We start from the raw sequence: 23986 nt of genomic DNA, 5'->3' as shown, positions 1-23986 counted from the left end.
CTTTCATCCTCCCTTTATCTCACTCTTTCTCTTTGATACAGAGCAACAATCGTCTTCTTCTTCATCTTGGCTCCTTCAATCGTTGGCGCTAGACCAGCATCTTGTCTCGCATCCTCGCTTGCTGCTCCACCTCGAGGCCACCCCCTCCCTACTAATATCCCACGCCCTAGCTTCTCTGGGTCGCTTCGGCTGCCAGTTTCGTGTTTCCCCAAGGAAGCCGTTTCTTCGCCTCGCCTAAGCTTGAATCCCTCTTCTTTTCTCTTCTCCTCGTCCGTAGGCCACTCGTTTTCCGTGCATTTTATTCTCGCCAAGCTTGCCCACGGGGTCGCTTCTCCCAGCGTCGACTCGCGTCTGACCTTGGAGCTGCCTGGGCGCGACATAAAAAAAGAAAAGAGAGGGAAAAAAAGACAAGGAAAAAACAAGGTCGAGATTCGCCAGGTTCGAGGCGGTCGGAGCACCACGGAGCGACTTGGACCAGCAGCAGATACCGCCAAACCGCTGCTTCGACTCACCGGCCTTCTGTCACCCCTTCCCGGGCATCAAGCTTCGCCATTGGGCCTTACCTTCTTTTTATTTTTCTATTTTTCTCGCAATTGCTAGCTTTCATTCATCCTTTCGAGGACAAACCGCGGCTTCCTTTCCTGGATCGTGGTTGTTGTTGATGGGCTTTATTTTTCTTCGCTTCTTGTATCCTGGTTGTTGCTCTTTCTCTCGCCACGACTTTTCCCGACATCGCGTTAATCTAATCTTGCTCGACTTCGCACGACATTCATTCAATCGCTGCCTAGAATTTTAACTGCGTAGCTTTTTTCGGCTTTTTGGTTACTACGGTCGTTTTTTGTTTTCAGCTTGCGTTTATAGCATCTGGTTCCAGCAGCAACACATTACGAAACTCGTATTCACCTCATCTCGATACCGCATTGGCGCCGCAACTCGCTCGACTCGACCTTGCTTCGACTCTCTGCGGTAGTTTTCGGGCTTTTTACATATCGAGACATAATTTCAGCTTTCCGCGCGCTTAGATTTTGGGATTCATTGGGCATTCCTTGGCCACCGCTAGTTTCTCATTCGTCAAAATGGCCTGCGAGACACGCCCGGCAAGGGCTCGTGGCCATAATGGAGGATCACAGCCGAGACACAGACAATGGACGCTCAGGAATGCATCAATAGCCATGTTGTCAGTGCTTTCTGGCTCCGCTTCAGCTCAAGACTGCATTTCCTTGAAGGGATCGACAGCATGCCCGGCCTTTCAAGCTGCTTCTATATCCACCAACCAGTCATTAATCGATACTTTGTGAGCTGCTTGCCCCTGTCCGGATTCAGATGATCAGGTTACTAATGCCCGCGATACAGCTCATTCTTGCGATATGTCTCTGATAGAGAGACTTTTGACACTCAATTGACTAGTTTTGTCAAAACCACCTATCTCCAAGACAAGTAGGCAACTCCATTAGGTGCAGCTCAGATGTCCCAATGTGCTCACCTGTGATGTCTTTAGGTTCCAGTCAACATTTGGCTGCCACAATATTAACTATACAAACCCCAGCGACATGTACGCACGATACACCACTACAGTTATTTGCAGCTCCATTGTCCAGATGTCTGCGGCTGGCTGCGGCGTATCAGCATCAAACTCGCAGCCCATCTGCGCCGAAACCTGTGCCGAGTACGCTCAGAGCGAAGCTTACATCACCGCCGACACAGCTTTATGCGGGAACCCTAACGGTGACCTGAATAAACTGATTCGAGCCGATTTCACTGTCTGTGCTCTTCCTGAGCAGGCCCTTTCCGGCGGCTGCATCGTGGGCGTGGATAATGAGCCGGATAACTGTGGATTTGGTAACAGCACCATTGGTCTCTGCTCATACTGCGGTGCCGGCGGCATCAACTCCACGGATACCTGCTGTTACAGTGCCGGTGCCGAATCTCGATGCAAAGGGGTCAAGTTGCCCGATATCACCGCCACCTTGACCTTTACCGCGCCCACTTCGACCTCGACACCGACAAGTTCCCCATCGGCAGCTGCCAGCAGTGGCGGCAGCCACCTCAGCGGCGGTGCCATCGCCGGTATTGTGATTGGTTCCATTGCTGGAGTGGTCATTCTTGCTGCTCTCTTGTTCTTCTGTATTAGGATGATGAGGCGCAGACCAAGCAGCGCACAGGGCAGCATCTTCAACCAGCCTTCCCCGGCTCGCAAAGGACCTCCCATGAGCCAGGACGGCGCGGCAGCTCCCCGAGGATATGAAATCCTTCCCGGTGGCCGTATCGCGCGCATGTCTGCTTTAGAGGGCCACTCGGGCAACTCTCCTTCCCGCCACGGTAGCTCTCCTTCTGGTCGCGCCGTGCCCTATGCCCCCAAGGCTGGAGATCGCATGTCCTCGTCCGAATTTGGCGACACTCCTGAGCCCGAGACTCCCTATACATCACTCCGCGGCCCACCGATGACATCTAGGAGGCAAGGCTCTCTATCCAGTAACTCTATGCTTGGAAGCGATGTCCCTGGTAGCCCCATTGGATTTTCATCTCCCGGCGGACTGGCAAGTCAGCAATCGGAGCAATTGCCTTTCTTCAAAGACTACTACTCCCAAGACGACATTCACCCTGGCGAAAAGGTTGCCGTCCTGTGGGCTTACCAGCCGCGGGCTCCGGATGAGTTTGCTCTGGAGCGTGGAGATATGCTCAAGGTCGTGGGCATCTGGGATGACGGTTGGGCGACGGGTCTCATGGTTGATCAGCGAGCGGAGGAATGGGAGGCGCGGAGACAGGCGCAGAGAGATAGCGGCGTATCGAGCTCGTCCGCCCCCCGAGACAGTTCGCCCCAGGGCCACGGCGACCTCAAGGCTTTCCCCTTGGTGTGCGTCTGCCTGCCAGAGCACTGGAGGAAGACGATTGAGGGAGACGCTTCGACGGATACTGGAGCCAGCGGTCTCCACGGGACGCCTGTTTGATAAAACACCCACTGTTGTTTGATGATATATAAATATTCCCATCATCCGTCTCCTCCTCACCCACTCTCCTGATTTCTGGAACGACAGGATATTTATTCCCTTCGACAAATGTTGCATCGTTACATATATCAACCCACCCGATTACCTCTCAGATGCACATATTCCTCTTGACGAAGTACATGAGAAGCGCCTTCACAAAGCCCGAATTTGTGGGACAGAGATTGCGCCGCGTTTTGATACATTTGCAAACGTTTTATTTTTTCAAAATACCCCATTTCAGGAGCGACGAAGTTGATGTTTAATTGGAGACGACAGCTTGAGATGAAACAACTACCTTAATGTTTTTTTAGCCAGAGTTTGAGGATGGCGCGCGAGCGGAATCATTCTTGTCACTGGGCTGGGCTACATTTCTCAGAGCATGGAGTTGTGATGGAGCTGAAAGAGTTGGAGCAACATATTACCGCTGATGTAACACTGAGGTGTTGCGTATTACAGTACAGGCATGGACATACAAGGGGCGTCGTCTCAGATATACTTGCCTACTTAGTTTCGATAGCAAAAAATGGCCTTTTCTTTTGATGTGGACATTTTGAAGCGTGAAAGATGTGAGTGAACGATTTTGTTTTTATGATGCGATGTTTGGGAGGGATTGTGCTTTCGATGTTTGTTTACTTGAGAATGTAAAATAGTATATGTGGAGTTTGGGGTACCGTAACTTGGGTGCTAGTGGGCGGATCACGTTAATTAATTGGAAACCGATGTGCCATTGACTTTTCGAGTGTCCTTTGACAGCTCCCGAAGTGCATGTACCGGTACCCGTAATCTTATCGACCGTTGAGGAGGGGCATTTGAGCTTCTCCCACCTTGGAACTTGCAACTAAATTTCGACTTCATTCATCTCCGGCTTCACCAACGACCCAGCTTCACATAACTTCATTCCCCTTTAAAAAGTCATTCTCGGGTTAAGAATTGCCTAGTAATTCTCCTCTGGCCATATTCTTGCTTAAATTACGAGAAATCGTCCAATTCACGCGCAATGGACGCCGAGATTAAAGCTAAGGCCGAGGCGGCGGTGCCCAAATTCAAGCTTCTCAAGGTTCTCAACCAAGGTCTGTATGCCCACATTCTTCCATTCATTCGTAGCTACACCACTTGATTCATTCTTCTGAGCCCTACATGAACATTTTGCAAACATGATACTAACAACAACAAAAAAGACCAAGCAGGCCGTCGCGTAGCTCTCCACGGCACAATCGACGACCAACCCGCCGTCATGGTCGTCGAGCGAGCCACGTTCCCCTCATCAGAGGTGTATCTCGCCGGCCTGCCCTCGTCGCTCTCGCGGCTGCGGAATCTAGGCGCCAACGACATTTACGCGTGGAGCATGGCCAGGACAGGGCCTGTGGAAAACGAGGTCAAGCCCGATGGCGACAACGGACACGAGAATGGCGTCGACTTCTTTGCCGACTTGAAGATCAACTTGATTTATCCTTGTACAGAGGCGCACGTCAAAAAGTACAGCAAGCAGGGCGTGCGATTCGTCACGGAGACACCCGAGATTTACAAGAATCACATCCGGCCGTTTATGCAGCAAAAGAGGGAGCAAGGGAGACTAAACTGGGTATTCAACATTATCGAGGGCAGGACCGAAGTGGAAGACGTAATCTACAGAACCAAGCTCGGCGAGGCCGGCGACGAAGGCTTCCTCCTGCTGCCGGACCTCAACTGGGACCGCAAGACGCTCGAGGGCTTGCACCTGCTGGCGCTGGTGGAGCGGCGGGACATTTGGTCGCTGCGGGATCTCAAGAAGAAGCACATTCCCTGGTTGGAGCACATCAAGGCCAAGGTCACCAGCGCCACGACCCAGACGTACCCGAGCATCGAGGAGAACCAGCTGAAGCTCTATGTTCACTATCAACCGACCTATTACCACTTTCATATACACATTGTTCATGTCGCGTTAGAGGCCGGGGCCACGCAAGCCACGGGCAAGGCCGTCGGCCTAGACAGTATTCTAGAGACATTAAAGGTGATGGGGGGAGACGACGAGACGGGCATGGATGCGCTGTCGATGAGCTACACGTTGGGCGAGGCGAGCGAGTTGTGGACGGATATCTATGAGCCGCTTAAGACGAGCGGTACAGCTTCTCGATAGCGAGAACGAGGTCGTTGACCCCAGGGCCGTTCGGGCAGTCCTTCCATTGATCGTCGTCGCGGATGCAGTAGACTTCGTTGTTGAGTCTGATGGTGCAGCTAATCGTCACGTTGGCCTAAAAGAAGAATTCGTTAGATTCATTGTCATGGCATCTTTCCAACCATTCTCGCGATTTGTAAGGGGGAGGCTCACCTCAGCAGACCGCTGGACGCTGTTTCGCAGCAACTCTATGCCGTGGGCGGTCTCGTCGCGGGCGGCGCATTCGTTGAGCTTGTTGAAGTCGATGGCATGCTCGAGGGCGCAGTCTTCGATGAGCGTGCGATCGGGAATTTGGGGGTAATCCTTGGTCAGGCACATGACAAAACCTAGGTAGATCTTGGGGTCGGGATACAGCTCGTGGGCGCAGAGTTCGATGATGTTGCCGATGCACTCGGAGGGGCCGTGCTTGCAGTCGACGCCGCCGTTGGCAGTGGGCCTGAGTGCCAGTGTGTTAGCATGGATGCTAGATGTGGGTGATAGGCATGATTGCGAGATGCCATGGATATGGGAGAGCTGGGTTGACATACTTGCCAATGTACGAGAGCTTGAAATCAACCTTGTCGTGTATTTTCTGCATGACGGGCAAGATCAAGTTGCGGAGAGCGTGCTATAGAGAGAGACCATTAGAAAAGATAGAGTATAGGATAGTCGCGTCGATTCTCGCATACCCTGGTATCAGGACACTTGCTGATGATGTGCGCTTCAAATGGGACGAGGCCATTGGCGCTGCCGTCGTCTTGCGTCGGCGCGAGAGACTCGGTGGCCTGCTGCGGCAGAGGGGGCACTGTGACGGAGTGTGTCCAGAAGTGAACGCCCACGAAGAAACACATGATGAGGAGCAGCAGATCACGGGCGCGGTAACGCTGAGGAGATGCCATGGTTTGCGGTTGATGCTGATGCTGATGCTTCTCGTCCATAATGAGGGCGCGGGATGGATGGCGGTGATGGGGGAAGTCAAGGGCGGGTGTTTTGTTTCTGTCGGTTGGCACAGAAGTTCTCAGTTAAAACTGAAGATGTAGCTGGACGTAGATCAAGACTTTCTTGCTAAACAAGAAATAAAATAAAATGATATCCAAAATGATAGAAAAAGAGTTGACTATGGCGATGCCTCTTCTTTGGAAGCACTTGAGCTTCGCGCGAAGATGCTGCGACGAGATTGGACGGAGCGCATAGCGTCATGGAGAGGAGCGGTTGCGTTGCTTGGGGATGGCGCTAGTCCGAAAGGAGCAGCGCCGCAGGGGTCGCTATTGTTTTGGAAGTACTCGGGTACCGATGTACCGATGCAGCGATATACCGGTTAATGAGTTTTGAGGTTGGAGTCGAGGACAGAGTAAAAGAATGTCGTAGCATTCTAAAGTAGGTAGCATTTAATGTCGTGGATTATACCTCATGTTTGACATCTTTTTCATGGTCGAAATCTATTTATAAACTACTAGTACTAATGAGATAAGCAGTGATGCGGAGTACGAGTAATACAGAGGGCTGTATCTTGGACATCAGCCCAGCGCTATCTCTTAGTACATGTACCTTAGTAGGACAGAGCACAGGCACTTACTGTAGCACCAAGGCAGCAGTAATACTGTCCATAACAATATGTTCGAAACAACGCAACTTACCAGGTACCGCTCAAAATAAGGCTTCGTCTCGGTACTTTTTTGAATCATGCAAGGCCCGGCCCGGCCTATTTTAACCCAATGCAACAAACATTGAAACTAGCTGCGAATCAGTGATCCTGAAGCCCTTCCAGAAGAGCCAGAAGAACCAAAAGAGCCCCATCTCCAACCAAGATTCGCCCGCAAAACCGCCGGCAACCCGCCCTAAGAGCCAGCAAACAGGAGGAAAAGAGGGAACGAGCCCCCATAGGTTCCCCTCCAAAAAAGGCCACTAAAAATCGATGCTACGTTCTGACCGGCTTCCAACATTTGCTCCATAACGCCTCCCATTCACTGCCGGGTATATTTTTCTTGCTATCTGCCATCTCCATCCTATTCAGGGAGGTGAGCAACTTTGTCTGTGTCCTGTCGTCCTGCCTTTTGGATATCGGGAATCTCACCATCAAGAGTCATCTGGCGTCTGTGTGTGGGTGTGGGTGTGCTTTTTCTTGGGGTTTATACCCGGGTGGCTGCTTCTCTTCTTTTTTTTGCGCCCTCCGCATAATATCATGAGATTCCCTTGATAGCGTCTCTTCTTGCATTTTCGCTGGTACATACAAAAAGCTCTAAAGCCATGGCTTCTTACACGGACATCCACCGGTTCTTGGAGCCGCTGAGCATCGACGTCGATAGGTCGGAGGAGCTGTCGCGGAAATTTCTGGACAACTTTAAGGACCTGGCTGCGAATTCGAGGGATCAGTTCTTGCCTACGCCGATATCTGAGTCTATCTTGAGGCCTATCGCTGAGCAAGGAGGTGGAAGGTGAGTGATTCTATTGTCTCTCCTCGAGTGCAATTCAAGAGTATACTGCACATCGAGTGATGTAAGCTTGGTGGAAGTGAACAGCATAGGGCTAATGAATTTCATGATATCTAGGCACCTGGCAATAGACATGTGAGACTACCTGGCCTCTCCAACGAGAGGATTTCATCAAGAGGGGGCCTTCAAGCCTTGGATCGTTTATACTAACCCCATATTGCTTAGAGGAGGGACAAATCTTCGAGTTGGCTTCGTCGAGCTGCATGGTGACCACCAAGATCCTGCATCACGTGTCCAGCGACCACTTGAGAGGTCGTGGCCCATTGACAACCATCTCAAAAACGACAACGCAAACAGTCTCTTTTCATGGATAGGAAGATGCATCGCCGACGTTGTGGACGAAGGCTGCAAAGCATTTGACATCCCCAACGATGTGCCCCTGCCCTTGGGCGTTACTTTCAGCTTCCCCATGGAGCAGCGATCCGTCTCTCACGCCTTGTTGATGGACATGGGCAAAGGATTCGCTCTGCCGTCTGGCATCGACTTGGGAGCTTACATTGAGCAAGGCTACGCAGATTCTGGACGGACTGAGCTACCGCCAATTAAAGTCACCGCTCTTGCAAACGACGCCGTATCGACGCTGGTGTCGTGCATCTTCAGCTACGGCGGCACGGAGCATCGTCGAGCAGCCATGGCTCTGATTCTTGGGACGGGATCTAACGCTACGGTGCCCCTGAAGCTGGATCTGTTGCATCCTAGCAAACGCCCGCAGATGGTGAGCCTTCTTCCCGGCGAGGAGGTTGCCGACGCCAAAATCGCAGTCAACACCGAGTGGAGCATAAAGGGCACACTGCCGCCTATGGCAGAGGTAAATCTAGTCACCAAATGGGACGATGTCTTGTCTTTGCAAAACGAGAGGCCCGGCTTTCAGCCCCTGGAGTACATGACGGCAGGGAGATATCTGGGCGAGCTGGCACGAATCATCCTGGTCGATTATCTAGTCAACGAGTCCAAAGTAGCCGTTGAGACGCTCCCGAAGAAGCTTCTTGAAAAAGAGAGCCTGACAACAACATTTCTAAGTCATTATAAGCCGCTACAGCCCCCATCCGCCCTGCTGGAGAAGCTGCGACGCCAGATCCCCGAAGGTACCGACTCCTCTTTCTCGTGGACAGAAGATCTTGCTGTTGCACTGTATCACATTGCAAAGGCCATTGAAGTGCGGGCATCAGGCATTATCGCCGCCGCCATCGTCGCCCTGCTTACACTTGCAGACGAGCTGCCCGAGAACGCAAAGGCAGGCGCAAACGGAGACGCAGATACGAGCTCCCCCATTCGCGAGCTCGGCGTAGGTTACACCGGTGGCTGCATAGTTCATTTCCAGGATTACTTAGCCGACTGCCAACAATTTCTAGACGAGCTGCTGGCACGCAGATTCGGTGACAACGGCCGTCTGCGAGTCGTGTTGAGTCCTTGCCACGATGGCGGTGTTACGGGAGCGGGTATTTTGGTGGTTGCTGAAGCGTCGTCCAGTAGGAAGAAGTCGGAGGCATGAGCGAGGTTCCTCTTTTCTTCTTCCTCTCCTTGACTTTCTTTTTTTTTTTAAAAAAAAAACTCTTTTGTCTTTTTGTTGCGAAAGCACAGCGTAGATGAACGACTTAGATTACCGAGAGCCAGAGACGGATATGGCTTGTTATGACGGGATAGAATAGTGCGTGGAGCGAATCCAGGGCTTGATGGATGGGAGATGGGCGATATTGATGATAGTGAGAGGAGGTTGCTATACCAACTTGTGTACATGCATATATAGTATATATGTTTGTGTACGCCATGATACACGATACATTGTGCCTGTTAAACCGCTGAACTATCGCTTCCTTACCTATGAGAGAATTCTGTGCAACTATCAACCGGCTACCCCTGACCTTTTTTTATAGTAACGACGGTATAAGATTAAAAGGAAAATACTATTCAGCACCCCAACGACTGCGTGAGGTTCAAGTATTAGAATGTTAGAATACGCATCTAGTCTTCTAGCAAGTGATAAATGTTTAGCTCTTCAAATATTCACTACTTTCAGTTACCATCAATATTTTATTCCAGTATCTGCTACTACCTATACATGTAGTTATATTCCCCTAGTTTCTGGTATTATCCCTTGCTCCTTACTAAAATACCTATATGTAGGTAGCTTTAAATTTGAGATACGAGATGTTGCATAGTGGACTTGGGGTGCTGGCTGGTATTATCTTGGAAAAAATACTATAACTATGTAGATAGGTGCTCGGAAAGAGAGGATATGATATGGGACTTTACAATAAATTTAATACCGAGTTACTTCAGGAGACTCTGGAGCCTTGGGCAGAGAGAATCTGGTCTCGACAAACACCTTTTGCATGCCTTCGTCCTTTGCATCGAACTTTGCATATACCTTGCCCAGATCTTCGAGTCTGACTCTGTGAGACACCATCTGCATAGGGTCGAGCTCGCCTTTCTGGATCTTGGCAAGTAGTTCATCCCAGTATTTGTGCACCGGTGCTTGGCCGTTTCCTATGAGTCGAATGCCTCGCTGCATGAGGGAGCCAGCATTGAAGTGATTGGTCTTATTCGATTGTTAGCACATGGTAATTTGAGAGTGCGACCCAGACATGTACTTACGTATGCGACATAAACTCCCGTGACGCCACAGCGACCATAGTTGCGCACTCCTTCAATCATCTCATTGAGAATCTCGCTGGTATCAGTCTCAGCACCAATCGTCATTTCCAACCAATGCATCCAGCCCTTGGCGTATTCTCCTGCCGCACACTCGATGGCGACGTCTGGTCCTCGGCCGCTGCAAAGCTCCTTTAATTTGCTGACAACAGTTTCCTTGGAAGTGATGCCGTGCGACAGCTTCTTATAGTCTACCAGAGTAAGTTTGTCGCTGTGCTCTGAAGGGAAACGCTGTTTGATGAAAGTGAGCCGCGGTTCGGTGTCTACGAAAATAATTTTGGAAGCTCCCTCTCCTAGGGCAAAAACACCAGCCATCTGTCCGATGGGGCCTGCGCCGAAGATGGCTACTTGATCTCCTTGATAGACAGCTGTATCTTTGACGGCGTGGTAAGATGTGCAGAGAACATCAGAGAGATATAGCGCTGTGCGATGGGTTAGCGTTATGATCATTTAGAACTTGAGGCCGTGAAGATTAAAGTCATGCTCACCCTTTTCGTCCGACACATTATCAGGAATCTCCAACAAATTCACATCACCTAATGGCACACGGACATATTCTGCCTGCCCACCAGCAAATCCGCCTGTTAGATGAGAATACCCAAAGATGCCTGCCGTCCTCCCGCCATACAGGCCCTTCATAGTCGTGTTTGCGTTGGTCTTTTCGCACTGCGACGACAACTTTTGCTTGCAGAAGAAGCAATCTCCGCAAGCAATCTGGAAAGAAGCGACATATCTCTTCCCGACCTGAACTTTGGTGACAGCGCGGCCTACTAGTTCTACGATGCCGCAAAACTCGTGTCCTAGAATGTCGCCGTCGGCAAGTTGTACCACTACGCCATGGTAGAGGTGTAAATCTGAGCCGCAGACAGTGGAACCAGTGACTTTGAGAATTACGTCGGTATCCTCTAGAATCTGGGGCTTGGGGACCTCGGCTTGGGAGAAATGTAAGAATATTGAAGAATTATTAACAATGAGAGGGGATGTACAAACCAATCTCGACTTTTTGCTTTCCCTTCCAGACCAAAGCCTTCATGGTATCTAACGAGTCTTCTGGATAATTGGAGACATCTTGCTCAATTATGGCATTATCATCATGCCCAATAACCTTTTCGGCGAGATACGCCGCTTTTGAAGTTGCCATGGTTGATAATAATTAGATAGTCTGCGTGCGTGAAAAGAATTAGCAGAATATTATATGCGCTCAAGCTCCGTTGCTAACAAAAGCGAAGAAGTACGTAAGACCGCTTTCTGTAGGAGATGCTTTCAATTAAATACCAATCTCCCCGCACGATTGTCGCAGAATGTTCAATGTGCTTGAAATCAATATGACATAAGAACCATGTGTTTACGATTATATATGACGATGATAATATGACTGTGGGTTGAGAAATGGCGGATGTCAACACAACGTCATGGATTTCTAGATACACCCTTACGATCAACATGACGGTTTTCTCGAAGCACCCCTGCCATAAATAAGATAAGTAAACAAAAACATATAGGTGATTGTTGTCCAATAGGCTTTACATATTCACCATTTTTGTTTCCTGGTACAAGGAATGATTAGCAACGAACTCTTTTGCAATAAAGGGTGCAAGTAGAGTACCTATGGTAGGTGGGTGGAGCATGCGTCCGAACTTGTGGCCAACAGAATGATATAATCTACCACCAAATATGTAATAAATCTTGGTATATACGACAGGTATGTCGTGGATGTACGAAGTTAAGCTATTCATTTATAATATGGGGAAAGCGAATAACGAATATTCGAATTCTAGTTAGTTACCTATTTAATGTTGGGTGGCGTTCAGAAGTGAAGAAAGTAAAGGTACATTCCTATCCACACAAAAAAACCGTCGCCGTAACAAAATGATATCTGCTTAGGCTAAAGACTCAGCTCTCTAAAATAACCCATGCTTAAATATTGAGTTTAGGGAATGGTTACATACTGTATATCCAGCTTAAATAAAATGGCGAGACACTCAGAAACCGCTTTCTATCTACTGAGTCTTTCTACTACATTCTATCATCGCTACTTTCTTTTGTTATCTACTTCTTCTATCACTACTACATGCATGTTCCTCTAGTATCTAGCATCCTCTGGCGGTGAATCGCCACTCCCCTTGATTTTGTGCCGATGTTTACATGCGACCAACAACCGAATCCTTCAACGCCAAAATAGAGTCTAGCGGCTTTTTACAACCAACACATGAATCGCTTCACCAGATGCCGCGGTTTATCTTTTTCTTCAAATAGAGCTCAATCTGCGATTCAATTGACTGCCTTCTTCTTATTCGCGCTGTCATGCACTCTATTTGTTCGCAAGTCGGAAATAGATACTACACGTGCCTCTGGCTTGAGATACAGCTCCAAGCGCCTTGATTCAAATGCTGTTGGACGGCACTCTTCGAATGCTGGTCACAGATGCCTAATTTAAGGGACATGGGTAGTGCAATTTCACGAGCTGGAGTGGAGCATCCGCGCCCTGCTTTTTTTAACCAGTTCCAAGCTCCCTCTCACGGAGCCGTTCTCTTGTTCCCCTAAGTTTGGTTCATCAACATTGAGATACTGGCGTACCTTGTTCAAGCGCATCTGAACTCGATGCCTCTCTCGGTTTATTATTTGGTCCGTTATTTCACGGTTTTGACACCTCAAAATACCTGATTTAAGAAACTTGACCGAAGTTTTCAGCGCTAATATCCATATTAGCTATGGAGTGTGCTCCTGCAGCCACTTGTGTACTGTCTAATCCTCTCAAGGAATGCTTGGTATGGGGTTTCAGGGAATGTTGATATTACTGCTGCTTGCAAGTATGTGTTTTCATTTTACCCGTTCCAACGTCTGTATTAACAGACCACTTAACGCTTTCTATAATAGTGCCACATTCTATGAGACGGTCGGATGCAGCCTCAGACTTTATATGATTGCCATGGGACAAACTTTTACCTCGCCACAACTTCTTTCCGAAATTTGCACCAGAACCTGTTGGAGTGATCTAATGGCCTTGAACGAAAAACAACGCTCCGTTTGCGACAGTTCAGACTTTCTGGGGACAGAGGATTATAAGCTTCCTCCCACCTATGTTTCGGACCTTCTCTTATACACGTTTCACTACTCCTGTGTGAGAGACCCGTGAGTGTGGCTTTGCCATGATTACGTGTCCATCTTCGCTGATATAGAGCGATTAGGGCCACGAAAATTTTCTGCTCTCCGTACTTCTTCAAATGGAACACTAAAGAGAATGCAACGTCTGCCGAGCTGTGTTCGGACTGCAACCTGCTCGTTCAGCAGGCTCATTTGGATTTTCCTATCGGATACGATGATGAATTGGCCAGCGCACACTCGTCACTGGCGTCGTCGTAAGTCCCTCCAGAATGCGCCCTGTTTGTGACAAGATGATTATTAGAGTTGACCGACCGATAGATGCGGAGTTGCCAAATACCCAATCACTTCTCAACCTCCATACACTTTAAATGAAGCAACCACTGCAACGATGTAAGTGTGAACCGTGATATCCTCCCATTAAACGTTGCATTTATTTACTCAACGCGCTTGCTGATCGCGTTATAAAGAACGGCTCCTCCCAACAATCCTACGCAGACCGACTCCAGATCTGCTTCTTCAAGCTCGAAACTCCGTCCTGGTGCGGGATACAAAAAGGGCCCTGGCTTCCATATGGATAAACCAGTACCTCAACGCATCCCCAACAAAGTTACCAACAAAGTTACCAACGCACATGCGACAGTTGTCCGCATCCCATACACCCCGAAACCTCTGCCTCTGGCACCCGGAACCGCGGATTCCTGCAAGTCGTATGAGCACTATAGGGGGCCCATATATTACCTCAGGGGGAAAAACGTGAATGAGTGTCTGTGGCTTGCGTCGGCCTACAGGGGTAAGTTATTATTTTCTCCCTTGTCCCCCACGACTCGATAGCTGCGTCTATCCATTATCGTGTTGCCGTTCCCCCGTCTTCTATGAAAGACACGAAACTAATTTGACACTCATACGTCAGTTGACATTGACGAATTGATCTCATGGAATCCGTCCCTCTCTTTCGATGAAGCGAATCCATCTGCCTGTGCCATCTCGCAGGGCTATCGCTACTGCGTCAGCAGGCCCGAAAAGACGGCGGGCAACTCCTCCAACATCACTACAGCCTCTTCCACTAAAAAAAATTCTTCAGAGCCAGCAAGAATCACACAATCCCCTGGCGATGGGAGCGACAGTGAGTCTATATACCAAGGAGCATTGTTACTCGGGAGCATTTATTATTCTGGCCCCGTGATATATCTCTGCGACATAGATGTCCGTATAAATAGAGATCGCTAACATTTTTTAGTGCAGAAGAAACTTGAGAGCCTCTAGAATGGCAATAAATGGGTGAAGATGCGGTAATGTAGCCATTTTCTGCAGCGCAGGTTACCAGCTTGCATCTGAATGTGGTGATCGTGCTCTCGTCAAATCCCTCGACCTCAATTTTACCTGAGCACCATTTGTAATGAACTTTCTGCTAGATTAAATGGTCAAGAGTTGCTGAGGCGTTCATAGATTTATACTGTCAGTGGTTCGTGTTGTACTCTATGAAGGACATAAGACAACTCTTCTTGGCAAATACACTTTATAATTGGCCGTGTAAAAGCTTGTTCATAATTCCACTGATAACGGCGAATAGCCGCCTCTAGAAAAAACACTGGTCAAATGACTATGCGCACACCATATCCCTTATGCTGTGTATACTACGTCTATCGAGTGACGGTCTATGGAAGCCCAAATCACTGCTGAGAAGCACTGAACTAGAGGCTAGTTTCCGTCATCTCATCTTGGTTGCCCACTTTGTCATCGGATTTCTTCATAGCGATCTTTTTGGCCCACCGTACCAAGGCCATGACATGATGAGCGATGCTCTGTCGACCATCCATGGTGGCACCGTCTAGCCATTCTGTTGATTCCACCGGTAGGAAGCTTCCCAGGTCAGCGGTTTCATCCCTTGGGCTAAGAGTCTTGAATCGGTGATGAAATGTATCGGTAATCGTAAGGTGGAAGAATTTGATGTGGTGCTGTATGGCAACAATAACAATGACACTGTCGATTCAGTTAGCTCAAGAGACTTGTAGCAGGGCCTAGAATAGAAGACGAGGAAGGAGTGTAAAGGGGACTGGAGGTGTCTAGAGCAACTAGAGGAATCTAGAGAAATCTAGAGAAATCTAGAGAAATCTAGAGGACTCTAGAGATATCTAGAGATATCTAGAGAAACTGGAGATATCTAGAGAAACTAGAGATATCTAGAGGGATTATATATGTCTAGAGAAGTGGGGAGTACTGATATAAGCTAGAGACATTGCTCAAAAAACTTACTTCTCGGCAGAAACGGACACACCAGAGTCTCTCATAGCCAAGGCCACCCAACAACTTGGCTCAAAAGGCCATCAGAAACAGTTGGTTCGCCATTTTTCACGTGCTGGAATAGACGTTTCGACTCGAAAAGGGCCACTTGCTTCCGCGAGGGTAAAACTGCAACTTCAACCCCACCCTCATCGAATGACCAGGAGTTTTGTCCCTAGTGTATACGCCTGTTATTACGCAAGTCGATGGAGGGTTTTTCATCCAGTGATTGACCAAAGGCAATGATGGTTTGGATTAGAGCCTTTGCAAAGACGGCCGTGTACTCCGCAACGAGTGGCTCTTCTACATGCTCGTGATAGATGATGCAGTCGGTTTGAGGGTTTGGGCGTAAGCCTGCTGGGATTAGGCCGTCGTTGGGAGCTTGCAATTTCAGGGTAGACGCCAAATGACCCCAGATGTGTCCAATCACGGAATTTTGATAGGAGCGAAGTATCTTGCCCTCCCACATCTGGCCTAGAGTTGCGTTGCTCTCTCTGGGACCCTGAATCAACTCGTTGATGATATCGTGCCACTCATCCTTGACTGCCTTGACACGTGAGATTTCGCTTTGGAGGAGAGGAAGAACTGCGTTTGGGGGTTTGCATATGACCCGCAAAGCGAAGAGGTGGTCGGCACCCCAGTGATACGCGGCAGTCTCCTCGTGAGCCGAACCCTGAAGCGCCTCGAAACTCTGGGCTTGACGAGATGATGCAGCCGCCTGGTAGCTGCTCTCGTTCTGAATAGAATCGTAGTAGGCCATTGCGGACGAGTGCCGGACTGCGAGAGCGTGCGACTTGAGTGTGATGCTGAAACTTTGTTGCATGCAAGATTCTGTTTGCTTTTTATGTCCAATGCGCGTGACTTTCTGCCATAGGCTCTACATCACCGCCAAGGGAATGCAAACGCATTCAAGTTGTTTGTTTTCACTTGTCCGTCACCTACAAACGCAATTCACTTGCCTCTATGCGAGTCCTCGAATTCAACATTAGTTTACTACACGGTGATTTGAGAGCAAAGAGGAGAAGGGGACTTACATGTATTCACTCGCCTTGGACCAGCACCTTGATATACCTCAGGTTTGTAAGGTGTTGCTGAAGTATCGTAGGAAAATATAATAGTTAAAATATTCTTTATATACTACTACCTAATCAAATGCTTAATTTCTTAAGTATCTACTATTATTACTGGTTTCTTTTAACATTTACTACTATAACTACTTTCGTTTTACATCTTCCATTATAGCTATGTTCCTCTGCTTATTAATACAATAGAATCATAGAGATTATCTTTCGTTCTTTTTCCTTTTAAAACCAGTCACAAATTCTTTCAGAGAAGCAATAAGCTCACATGCTTACGCAACACTGGAAGCTGCTCACCCAACACCGGAAACTTCTTTATAGAAACAGACACGCCAGAGTCTCTTATAGCTAAGACTGGAGTGTTGTATAAAGATATAATGGCCGAAATATCCTTCATATACTACTACCAAAGCAGATACTGGGTTCCCGAATATCTGTTATTATAGCCACTTTTTTCTAGTATCTGCTACTATCGCTACTTTCTTCTAATATATTCTACTATTGCTATATCCCTTTACATGACACTGAAGGCATCTGAATTTGCACGCTATAGACTCATGGTGTATGCACCTCTTTGTTTAGAAAGATGGTATATTCGCGGCTTTAGGCTTTATATATTTTTGCTGACCTCACTTGTAATAATTGGCAGGATGAAGCAGGATTGGGAGTAGGCGTGGGCGGAAAGTGTCGTATGGCTCTAATGGTACGCGGATATGGTGAATCAGCAACGGTTGCTGCGCTGACTTGGTAGGTTGGCGGGAAGGAAAGTCAAATTTGTTGAGGTAGTTGGATGAAATATGTGCGGCAAAGAGGTGGACGTATTCATCCTCACGATCTGTCACTACCCCCTGAGGCTAAGTATAATGAGTCAGTGGATATATGAAGGTGACAATGCTATGGGGAGACAGCATACCCAAAAAGTAGACCTGGACCCTCTCGAAGATTTTGTCCGGTACCGTTGGTTATATGCAACTGCCAACAGGAGGGCTACTATGTATGGATCATGTAGACGGTTGGGTGGCGTAACTCTTTTCACATGGCGATCGTATATTCCGTTGGTTTGCTTGCTGAAGCGTTTACCACGGTAGGGTAACATTTGTTCATAGCGAAGGGATTTGATACGCTCGCAGTCGATGCAGACGAAGGCGATTGGCGCCTTGCCCGTCTCTAGGGCAGCCTTATTACCATGCCTGCTGGTGAAAAGTTGACATGGGAGACTGCTGACGCAATGACCATCAAAATGGAAGCCAACTGATGTCTTATGTAATCTTTAATTAAAGGGAAGAAAGAGAAGAGAAGAAAGGAATGAAGCAACTCCTCCTCCGATATAAAGACCTACCCGTAGGGCCTCAGTGGACAATCATCAGAACCGACGATGTATCTGATGGCAGCATCGCGGCGCTGCCAGACTTCATTTGCAGCCATCTTTTTCATGGAATATATAAAACCTTTTGTAGCAGGGATTGCGTCCACCTCGTCCAGGTGTTCTTGTGAGGGCGGAGGTGGTAGGGAGTCCTCAAATGAACACTGCAGCACCTCAAGATGGCGACCGGTCCACTCCAGAGGGTGAACCAAAAGCTTGTTCCGCGGATGCAGCCGAAGAAGCTGCTTGATGGACAAAGTCTCCAAGGGAGGCCCTGATTGCGATGGCTGTTGGTTGGAACCCATGAAGGAGAGCAGCGTAAAAGACGCTTGACTTGGACGTGTTGTATTGGAGCTGATGGAAGCTGTCGAAGGTTGCCTCTTGGAAATAGCTTGAAGCTGGCAGTGGCTTGCTCGGGCCAAATTTGATCCAGCGGGATTCCATCAGGATTGATGGATGGCTGCAAATTTGGCTTTACACTAGAGACTCAGCACTGCTGCTTGTATAAATACCAGCACGTGCTTCAAAGATCCATGTAATCATACATGTGTACGTCGTCATGACACCGAGTCCGCGACCCGTATGGGCGTGAGAAGCAATGTGTTTCAACGATTTTAAAGTGACATGGTATATATCAATATACTTCAAGTTTATAAGAGCCCTACAACCTAAGATGACCCATGACTTAAGATCACAGGCATCACGATACATGTAACTATATAAAGTTCCGGTAGTCCCTCCGCCCCTTGTTAAGCCCCCCCAAACACCAAAAGGCTTTGAATACTGACTCTTCCAAACCCACAACGGCGCATTAGTTCCCGTCCACGATGAGCAGGAAATTCAGCCACGGCCATGACACTGATTTGATCAGCGCTGACCCCAGCTTCAGCCAGCAGCTGCACAACCGCACAGAGCGTCTCACCCGTGGCAAGAACATCGTCCACGACTAGCACAGACGCGCCGCTGCGAATCGCATCCCGCTCCATCTCCATCTTCTTCTCTCTTGAACTGTTGGGTGTTGAATGTGAAATGTGCGACGGCCTCTTGACAACAGAAACAACGGGTGGCGGTAGCTTGCCAGCTTCACGAATCAGAACCAGGGGTAAATTTATATCTGACGCCAGCGCAGACGCAAAGATGAAGCCTCCAGCCTCGCAACAAACCACTGCTTCGATCTTGTTCCAGTCACTGGCGAAGTGGCTCCGAAACAGAGACACACACAGCTTCAATCCTCCCGGCTGCTGGGAGATATCGAGCAGGTGGCGAAACTCGATACCTGGGCGTGGGAAGTCGGGTACCGAACGCACCATGTTGGCCAGCATCTGCAGATCCTCGCTAAAGAAGGGAAGCAAATGACGTTGGCCGTACTCTTCTGCCATTTTACTTCCAGACGTGTCGTTGTAGAAGATGAGATCCGGGCACCAGTCTGAGTCTCGCGCGCCATTGGTGCCATTTATACCGTTCTTATTCTTCTGATCAACAATCCCATCACCGATCTGACAACATCCACGAGCTAGCCGCATCTCTTCTCTTGATTTGACACGAACTTCGATCACTCTGCTGTCTGACACTAGATGTGACAGAGCTGCAACTGGAGCCTCATCTCTCATCCCGGTGATCAGCAATACGTCCACATCCACGGCGCCATGCACTACATCCAGAAAATGCTCCTCTGGCAGCCGAGGTCGTTGCCGCACTTGCTCTTGAAAGAATGCCGTCAAGGCTGGCCGGTGTTGCTCCTTATAGGCACGATCTTGGAGTAGAGCGTCCAAGTTAGCACCAGCGGCCGCCGCATATTCTCGCTTGGTCACGTCACTAATGCTAACTACCAGTGCCTTAGAGATGTTGGGAGAAGTTGTATTGAACACGGATGCCCAAACGTCGGCACAATAGTCCTTACCGGCACCATGTTCTCCCGTGACAAGAACAATGAGCTTTGGTCCCATTGGCACCTCTGGAAGCGGACAGGCATAAGCCAGCACCTTACATGGGTCTGCATGTCGTTTAAGACGAGCCAAGCGCGGCCGGTTTGGACCGAAAGCTTTCTTTGCCAGATCGGCGTCTCTGGGATCTGGTCCGTGATCTGCACTGTAAACTCCGCTAGCCAGGGGCAACAGAGTTTGGGCAACATGATAAACCCAGTGTACAGCAGCTTGAGCAGTTTCAGTTCCGTCTTGGTGACGAGGCCAGACGCCGGTGACAACGCAGGCAAAGTCCCAGTCACGACAACCGAAAGCCGTTGCATCGGGAACCACATCGGCAACCGCTCCGCCGCCCTGCAGCAGATGGAGATAGCATAGTGTCGTGGGACGAGATTCGACCGCTGCTACCAATATTGCAGCCACGTCTGCAGCTCCAATATCTTTTAAGAAGAGACACCGCTTGAACGAGGACGTCTTGTCGCGTCCATGTCCTCCGTGCATTCCGGACACGTACATCTCGGTGTTAAACAAGCCAACGCCGTCTACAACTTTGAGATTGCATTCTGGCCCCAGAATCGTATTAGCAAGTGTAGGAGTTTCTGAGACCGACCTGGCTGTGCAAGCTTCAATCGTGGTAATGCCAAGCTGCAACCCTCCAGCATCGCAATACAGATACGCATCTGCGGAACAGTTCCGAGGGAGATGGCTAGCGATGAGCCTATCAAATTCGGTGAGTCTACGCTGTGCTTCAACGTTCTCATTCAGTGGCATAATCCAGTTTCGAACTGTATAGACCGGGGCCGGATACGCTTTGAAAATGACGCTCGTCACGATGCCAAAGTTGGTGCCAGCTCCTTTCGTTGCCCATAGCAATTCGGCTTCGTTTTCCGGGCGTACACCACCGGTCGGCCAATATTCATTTGGTACATGTCCGACACACAGGATATGGGCCGAGTCAACACTCACCATTATGAAACCGACAATGGAATCGCACGCAAGACCATGAAGTCTGGCCAGATGCCCGAGGCCGCCTTGTAACCATAACCCAGTGCCCACGCTTGGACGAGCTCCGAGAGGCACAGTCAAACCCACCGCCATGGCAGCACGAACGATATCTCCCGTCTTGCAGCCGGCCTCAGCAATAATCAAGGAGCCGGAATTGAAGCCAGAATCTGTCCCATTATCTCTAAGAGCTTGAACATGTACTTGATCAAAAACCTCCATGTCAACTGCGACAACGTTGGGCCAAAGACAGTGGCTACTGTGACTTCCACCAATGACAGTCAAACTAACTCCGTGCTTCAAAGCCCATTGAACACATTTCTGGACATGTTCGATCTTTGTCGGCTTGAGAATTGAAGCGGGACGGTGGGCTCGAGCCTCCCAGTTCTTCATAGTCCTGTCCTCTTTCGCCAACGACACTTGCGCTGTGAGTTCCGGCAACATTGTGGCATGATGATTGAATGCTATCATAACCTCAGGTGCACTGAAGAAGAGATAGCCTGGGTGAGCTTCCTGACGGCGACCCAAGTCACGACACATCTTACGCCATTCGACGTGGATAGCGTCGTCTGCGTCTTTGTCTTGCATAACAAACTCCGCGACGAAAGAGGAAAAGTTATCCAGAATCTTATCATCATCTGCAACACGAATGGTCCCAGAAGGGAATGAAGCCATTTTATGGCACACTAGGCCATCAAAGTCCACACCATCACGATGGAAGACAACCACCACCCCGCCTTCGGGTTGCACAGCCAGCTTCTCTAGTGCTCGTTCGATGAAGCAGCGCTTGGGTGTCATTCCATACATACTGTGGCAGAAGAGGACGACGTCGAACTTTTCTTGTTCCTCATTTGCATCGGTGACGGTGCTGTCCAGAGTAAAAGGCACTCGATAGATATCGGGCAGGCTTTCCAGACAGGGGAGCGGAGATTGTGTCTCCAGCCATTCTTGCAATTTTGTGGCATATAAGTCGTTTGGTTCGAACGCAGCGTACTTGTTGATCTTGCGTCTTTGATCATCAGGCAGATAGCCAAGCACGCTCTTGGGACCAGGTCCTATCTCCAACACCGAGATGCGGGTTCGCGAGTTGAACAGAGGGGTCAGCACTTGGGATAGCTGGGGGAAAATAAAGTCTTGGTATGTCTTCCATCCGGGACCCTGGAGCAGGATGTCAAAGCCAGCGCTATATTGTTCCTCGGACAGGGGCTGCGTCGGAGAAGTAGCTTTTTGTCTCAGAGCCCGCTTCAGAGCGTCGAGAGTGGCCATTTTAGTTTGCTTTGGGAGCGAATTTTTGCACTGTTACGGATGTTAACAATCCTGATGGAGGCATGATGTATTGGTTGCTACGAGAGGGGGGAGAAATACAGGTAGTTGTGCAACACCACGTGAATTTCGTGTTACTCTTGGGTAGTCGTCCCGGAGACTGCATCACAGACCTCCTTCCTCTCAAAGAGTTGTCCAATCTCTAGCCTGGGCGTTGTGGAGACGAAATTATGACAAAGTCACTCATAATTCACTAATACCAAATTCATTCTTCAAGATGTATCATCTTGCAGCTGTATCCTACACATGACTGGATGTGGCTTAAGTATGTAGAATGAACTACAGATATAACGACAATTATTATATTAGATGGATTGCCAGAAGGGGTTATAATTATAGGGACTAGACCTACACCTCAAGTATTTAGAAACAGTAGTGTACAGCTTATTGAAACAAGATCTGAAAGTCACAGCGTAGCCCAATTACAATAGACGAGGTCCTTACTTCCACGAAACAAATGCAATAGACACGAAAACTATTTCTTCAGCGAGTGAGGCCTTACCTCGTGCTTCTGCTCGGGGGGCCTTTTCACCGCAATAAAGTAGTTTTGTCCAGTCTCAGAGACGGCATGAACCGCAACATCTTCGCCAAAGGGCCATTCTTCAACAAATTTTGCGTCGCCCCGACGATCAAACTCTGCATACTCTGTTGGATCGAGAGACACATGCGCAGCCGTCCAAGCATCCGCACGATGGACATACGTCCCTTCAATTTCCGTAGTCTGCGAGCTGCCGCTACGATCGGCGTTGTAGTCCACCGTAATCTGCAAAAGATAGTGCAGGAATTTTGCGCCCTCGGGCAGCACTATCTCTCCATCTGACGTAGCAGTCAAAGCCTCGTTGTTGGGGGTAGTGTCGATTCCCACGAGAAACTCCTGCCCATCAAAGGAGCGGGCGAAAACCAGCACGCCGTCGCCGTGGGTCCAGGGCTTGGCTGGGTCTTCGTCGGCGCGGACGCGATAGACTTCAAAGTCCTCGGCTGTGAAGTTGACGGCTTCTAGGGCGTGGCTAGCGTATTTCTTTGCTGCGGCAAGGGTGCCGTGGGTTTTGAGGACGAATAGCGTGCGGTTGGCGCCGGAGGCGTCGTGGGAATAGTCGATTACAGTGAGAACAGTGTGGAATAGCTGTTCTGGGACGAGTTTGGATGGGCCGTTGGTGGTAGCCATGGTGTTGATGGGTTTGTTACTTTGTCAGTTTCAACTTGTCAAGCGGAATATAGCTGGTTTGTTTGATTTGAACACCACACGTCTACCTCGCAGTATTTATGTATCAAATGGGCAATGTTGCCACGCGTAAATGGTGCTACGATCGTCATACGATGATATCTAAAGCTAGCGACACTTTTCATCACCTGACTATAGCTTAAATAGCTTTCATCCTAAGGAAGTTCAGTAGAGCTGAGAAACTTTGTTTAGAAAGCTCATGCATAGTCTCATGTGAAATCGGATCATCAGGGCTCAAACTTTGTGGCTGAAGGAAAATGAGACTGACAGAATATGATGGGTGGGTCGGAGAACGTTCATACGATTTATACTCTTCAGTGGCGTCGATGATCAGACAGGCTGACAGATGAGTGCCGAAATGCTAGCCTTAGTATAGATTAGTAGTGTTGAACTGACGACCTATTGCTGGCAGTTTTCCGCGGTAA

General features: G+C 49.0%; 9 protein-coding genes across 9 annotated transcripts; 4 read left to right on the top strand and 5 right to left on the bottom strand.

Moving 5' to 3' along the window:
- Positions 1-1172: 1172 nt before the first annotated feature.
- On the top strand, positions 1173-2948 carry T069G_01321 (uncharacterized protein; the record flags this gene model as incomplete). Its single annotated transcript, XM_056168531.1, has 3 exons — positions 1173-1294; positions 1354-1437; positions 1499-2948. The coding sequence occupies 3 exons, from the start codon at positions 1173-1175 to the stop codon at positions 2946-2948; spliced, it is 1656 nt and encodes a 551-aa protein (XP_056033847.1).
- Positions 2949-3984: 1036 nt separating this feature from the next.
- T069G_01320 (scavenger mRNA decapping enzyme c-term binding domain-containing protein) lies at positions 3985-5069 on the top strand (the record flags this gene model as incomplete). The annotated part of the gene is made up of 3 exons (XM_056168530.1): positions 3985-4057; positions 4166-4907; positions 4967-5069. 3 exons carry the CDS (start codon positions 3985-3987, stop codon positions 5067-5069), a joined length of 918 nt encoding a protein of 305 aa, XP_056033846.1.
- A 5-nt stretch (positions 5070-5074) lies between these two features.
- Positions 5075-6059, bottom strand: T069G_01319 (gamma interferon inducible lysosomal thiol reductase (GILT) domain-containing protein; the record flags this gene model as incomplete). Its single annotated transcript, XM_056168529.1, has 4 exons — positions 5075-5218; positions 5296-5578; positions 5670-5749; positions 5811-6059. The coding sequence occupies 4 exons, from the start codon at positions 6057-6059 to the stop codon at positions 5075-5077; spliced, it is 756 nt and encodes a 251-aa protein (XP_056033845.1).
- Positions 6060-7368: 1309 nt separating this feature from the next.
- Positions 7369-9105, top strand: T069G_01318 (hexokinase domain-containing protein; the record flags this gene model as incomplete). The annotated part of the gene is made up of 4 exons (XM_056168528.1): positions 7369-7556; positions 7671-7688; positions 7779-8280; positions 8326-9105. 4 exons carry the CDS (start codon positions 7369-7371, stop codon positions 9103-9105), a joined length of 1488 nt encoding a protein of 495 aa, XP_056033844.1.
- Positions 9106-9873: 768 nt separating this feature from the next.
- Positions 9874-11406, bottom strand: T069G_01317 (alcohol dehydrogenase groES-like domain-containing protein; the record flags this gene model as incomplete). The annotated part of the gene is made up of 5 exons (XM_056168527.1): positions 9874-10152; positions 10209-10687; positions 10754-10846; positions 10898-11197; positions 11256-11406. The coding sequence occupies 5 exons, from the start codon at positions 11404-11406 to the stop codon at positions 9874-9876; spliced, it is 1302 nt and encodes a 433-aa protein (XP_056033843.1).
- A 1857-nt stretch (positions 11407-13263) lies between these two features.
- T069G_01316 (uncharacterized protein) lies at positions 13264-14633 on the top strand (the record flags this gene model as incomplete). Its single annotated transcript, XM_056168526.1, has 6 exons — positions 13264-13397; positions 13454-13624; positions 13689-13760; positions 13838-14160; positions 14281-14493; positions 14608-14633. The coding sequence occupies 6 exons, from the start codon at positions 13264-13266 to the stop codon at positions 14631-14633; spliced, it is 939 nt and encodes a 312-aa protein (XP_056033842.1).
- Positions 14634-15061: 428 nt separating this feature from the next.
- Positions 15062-15658, bottom strand: T069G_01315 (uncharacterized protein; the record flags this gene model as incomplete). Its single annotated transcript, XM_056168525.1, has 2 exons — positions 15062-15350; positions 15624-15658. 2 exons carry the CDS (start codon positions 15656-15658, stop codon positions 15062-15064), a joined length of 324 nt encoding a protein of 107 aa, XP_056033841.1.
- A 167-nt stretch (positions 15659-15825) lies between these two features.
- Positions 15826-16410, bottom strand: T069G_01314 (uncharacterized protein; the record flags this gene model as incomplete). The annotated part of the gene is made up of 1 exon (XM_056168524.1): positions 15826-16410. One exon carries the CDS (start codon positions 16408-16410, stop codon positions 15826-15828), a length of 585 nt encoding a protein of 194 aa, XP_056033840.1.
- A 948-nt stretch (positions 16411-17358) lies between these two features.
- Positions 17359-23504, bottom strand: T069G_01313 (phosphoribosyl transferase domain-containing protein; the record flags this gene model as incomplete). Its single annotated transcript, XM_056168523.1, has 6 exons — positions 17359-17583; positions 17643-17919; positions 18069-18490; positions 18881-19330; positions 19400-22312; positions 22842-23504. The coding sequence occupies 6 exons, from the start codon at positions 23502-23504 to the stop codon at positions 17359-17361; spliced, it is 4950 nt and encodes a 1649-aa protein (XP_056033839.1).
- Between the last annotated feature and the right edge of the window lie 482 nt (positions 23505-23986).

Source organism: Trichoderma breve, chromosome 1, assembly GCF_028502605.1.
Source record: "Trichoderma breve strain T069 chromosome 1, whole genome shotgun sequence".
Lineage (NCBI taxonomy): Eukaryota > Fungi > Ascomycota > Sordariomycetes > Hypocreales > Hypocreaceae > Trichoderma > Trichoderma breve.
This window is presented reverse-complemented; position numbering and strand designations above follow the sequence as displayed.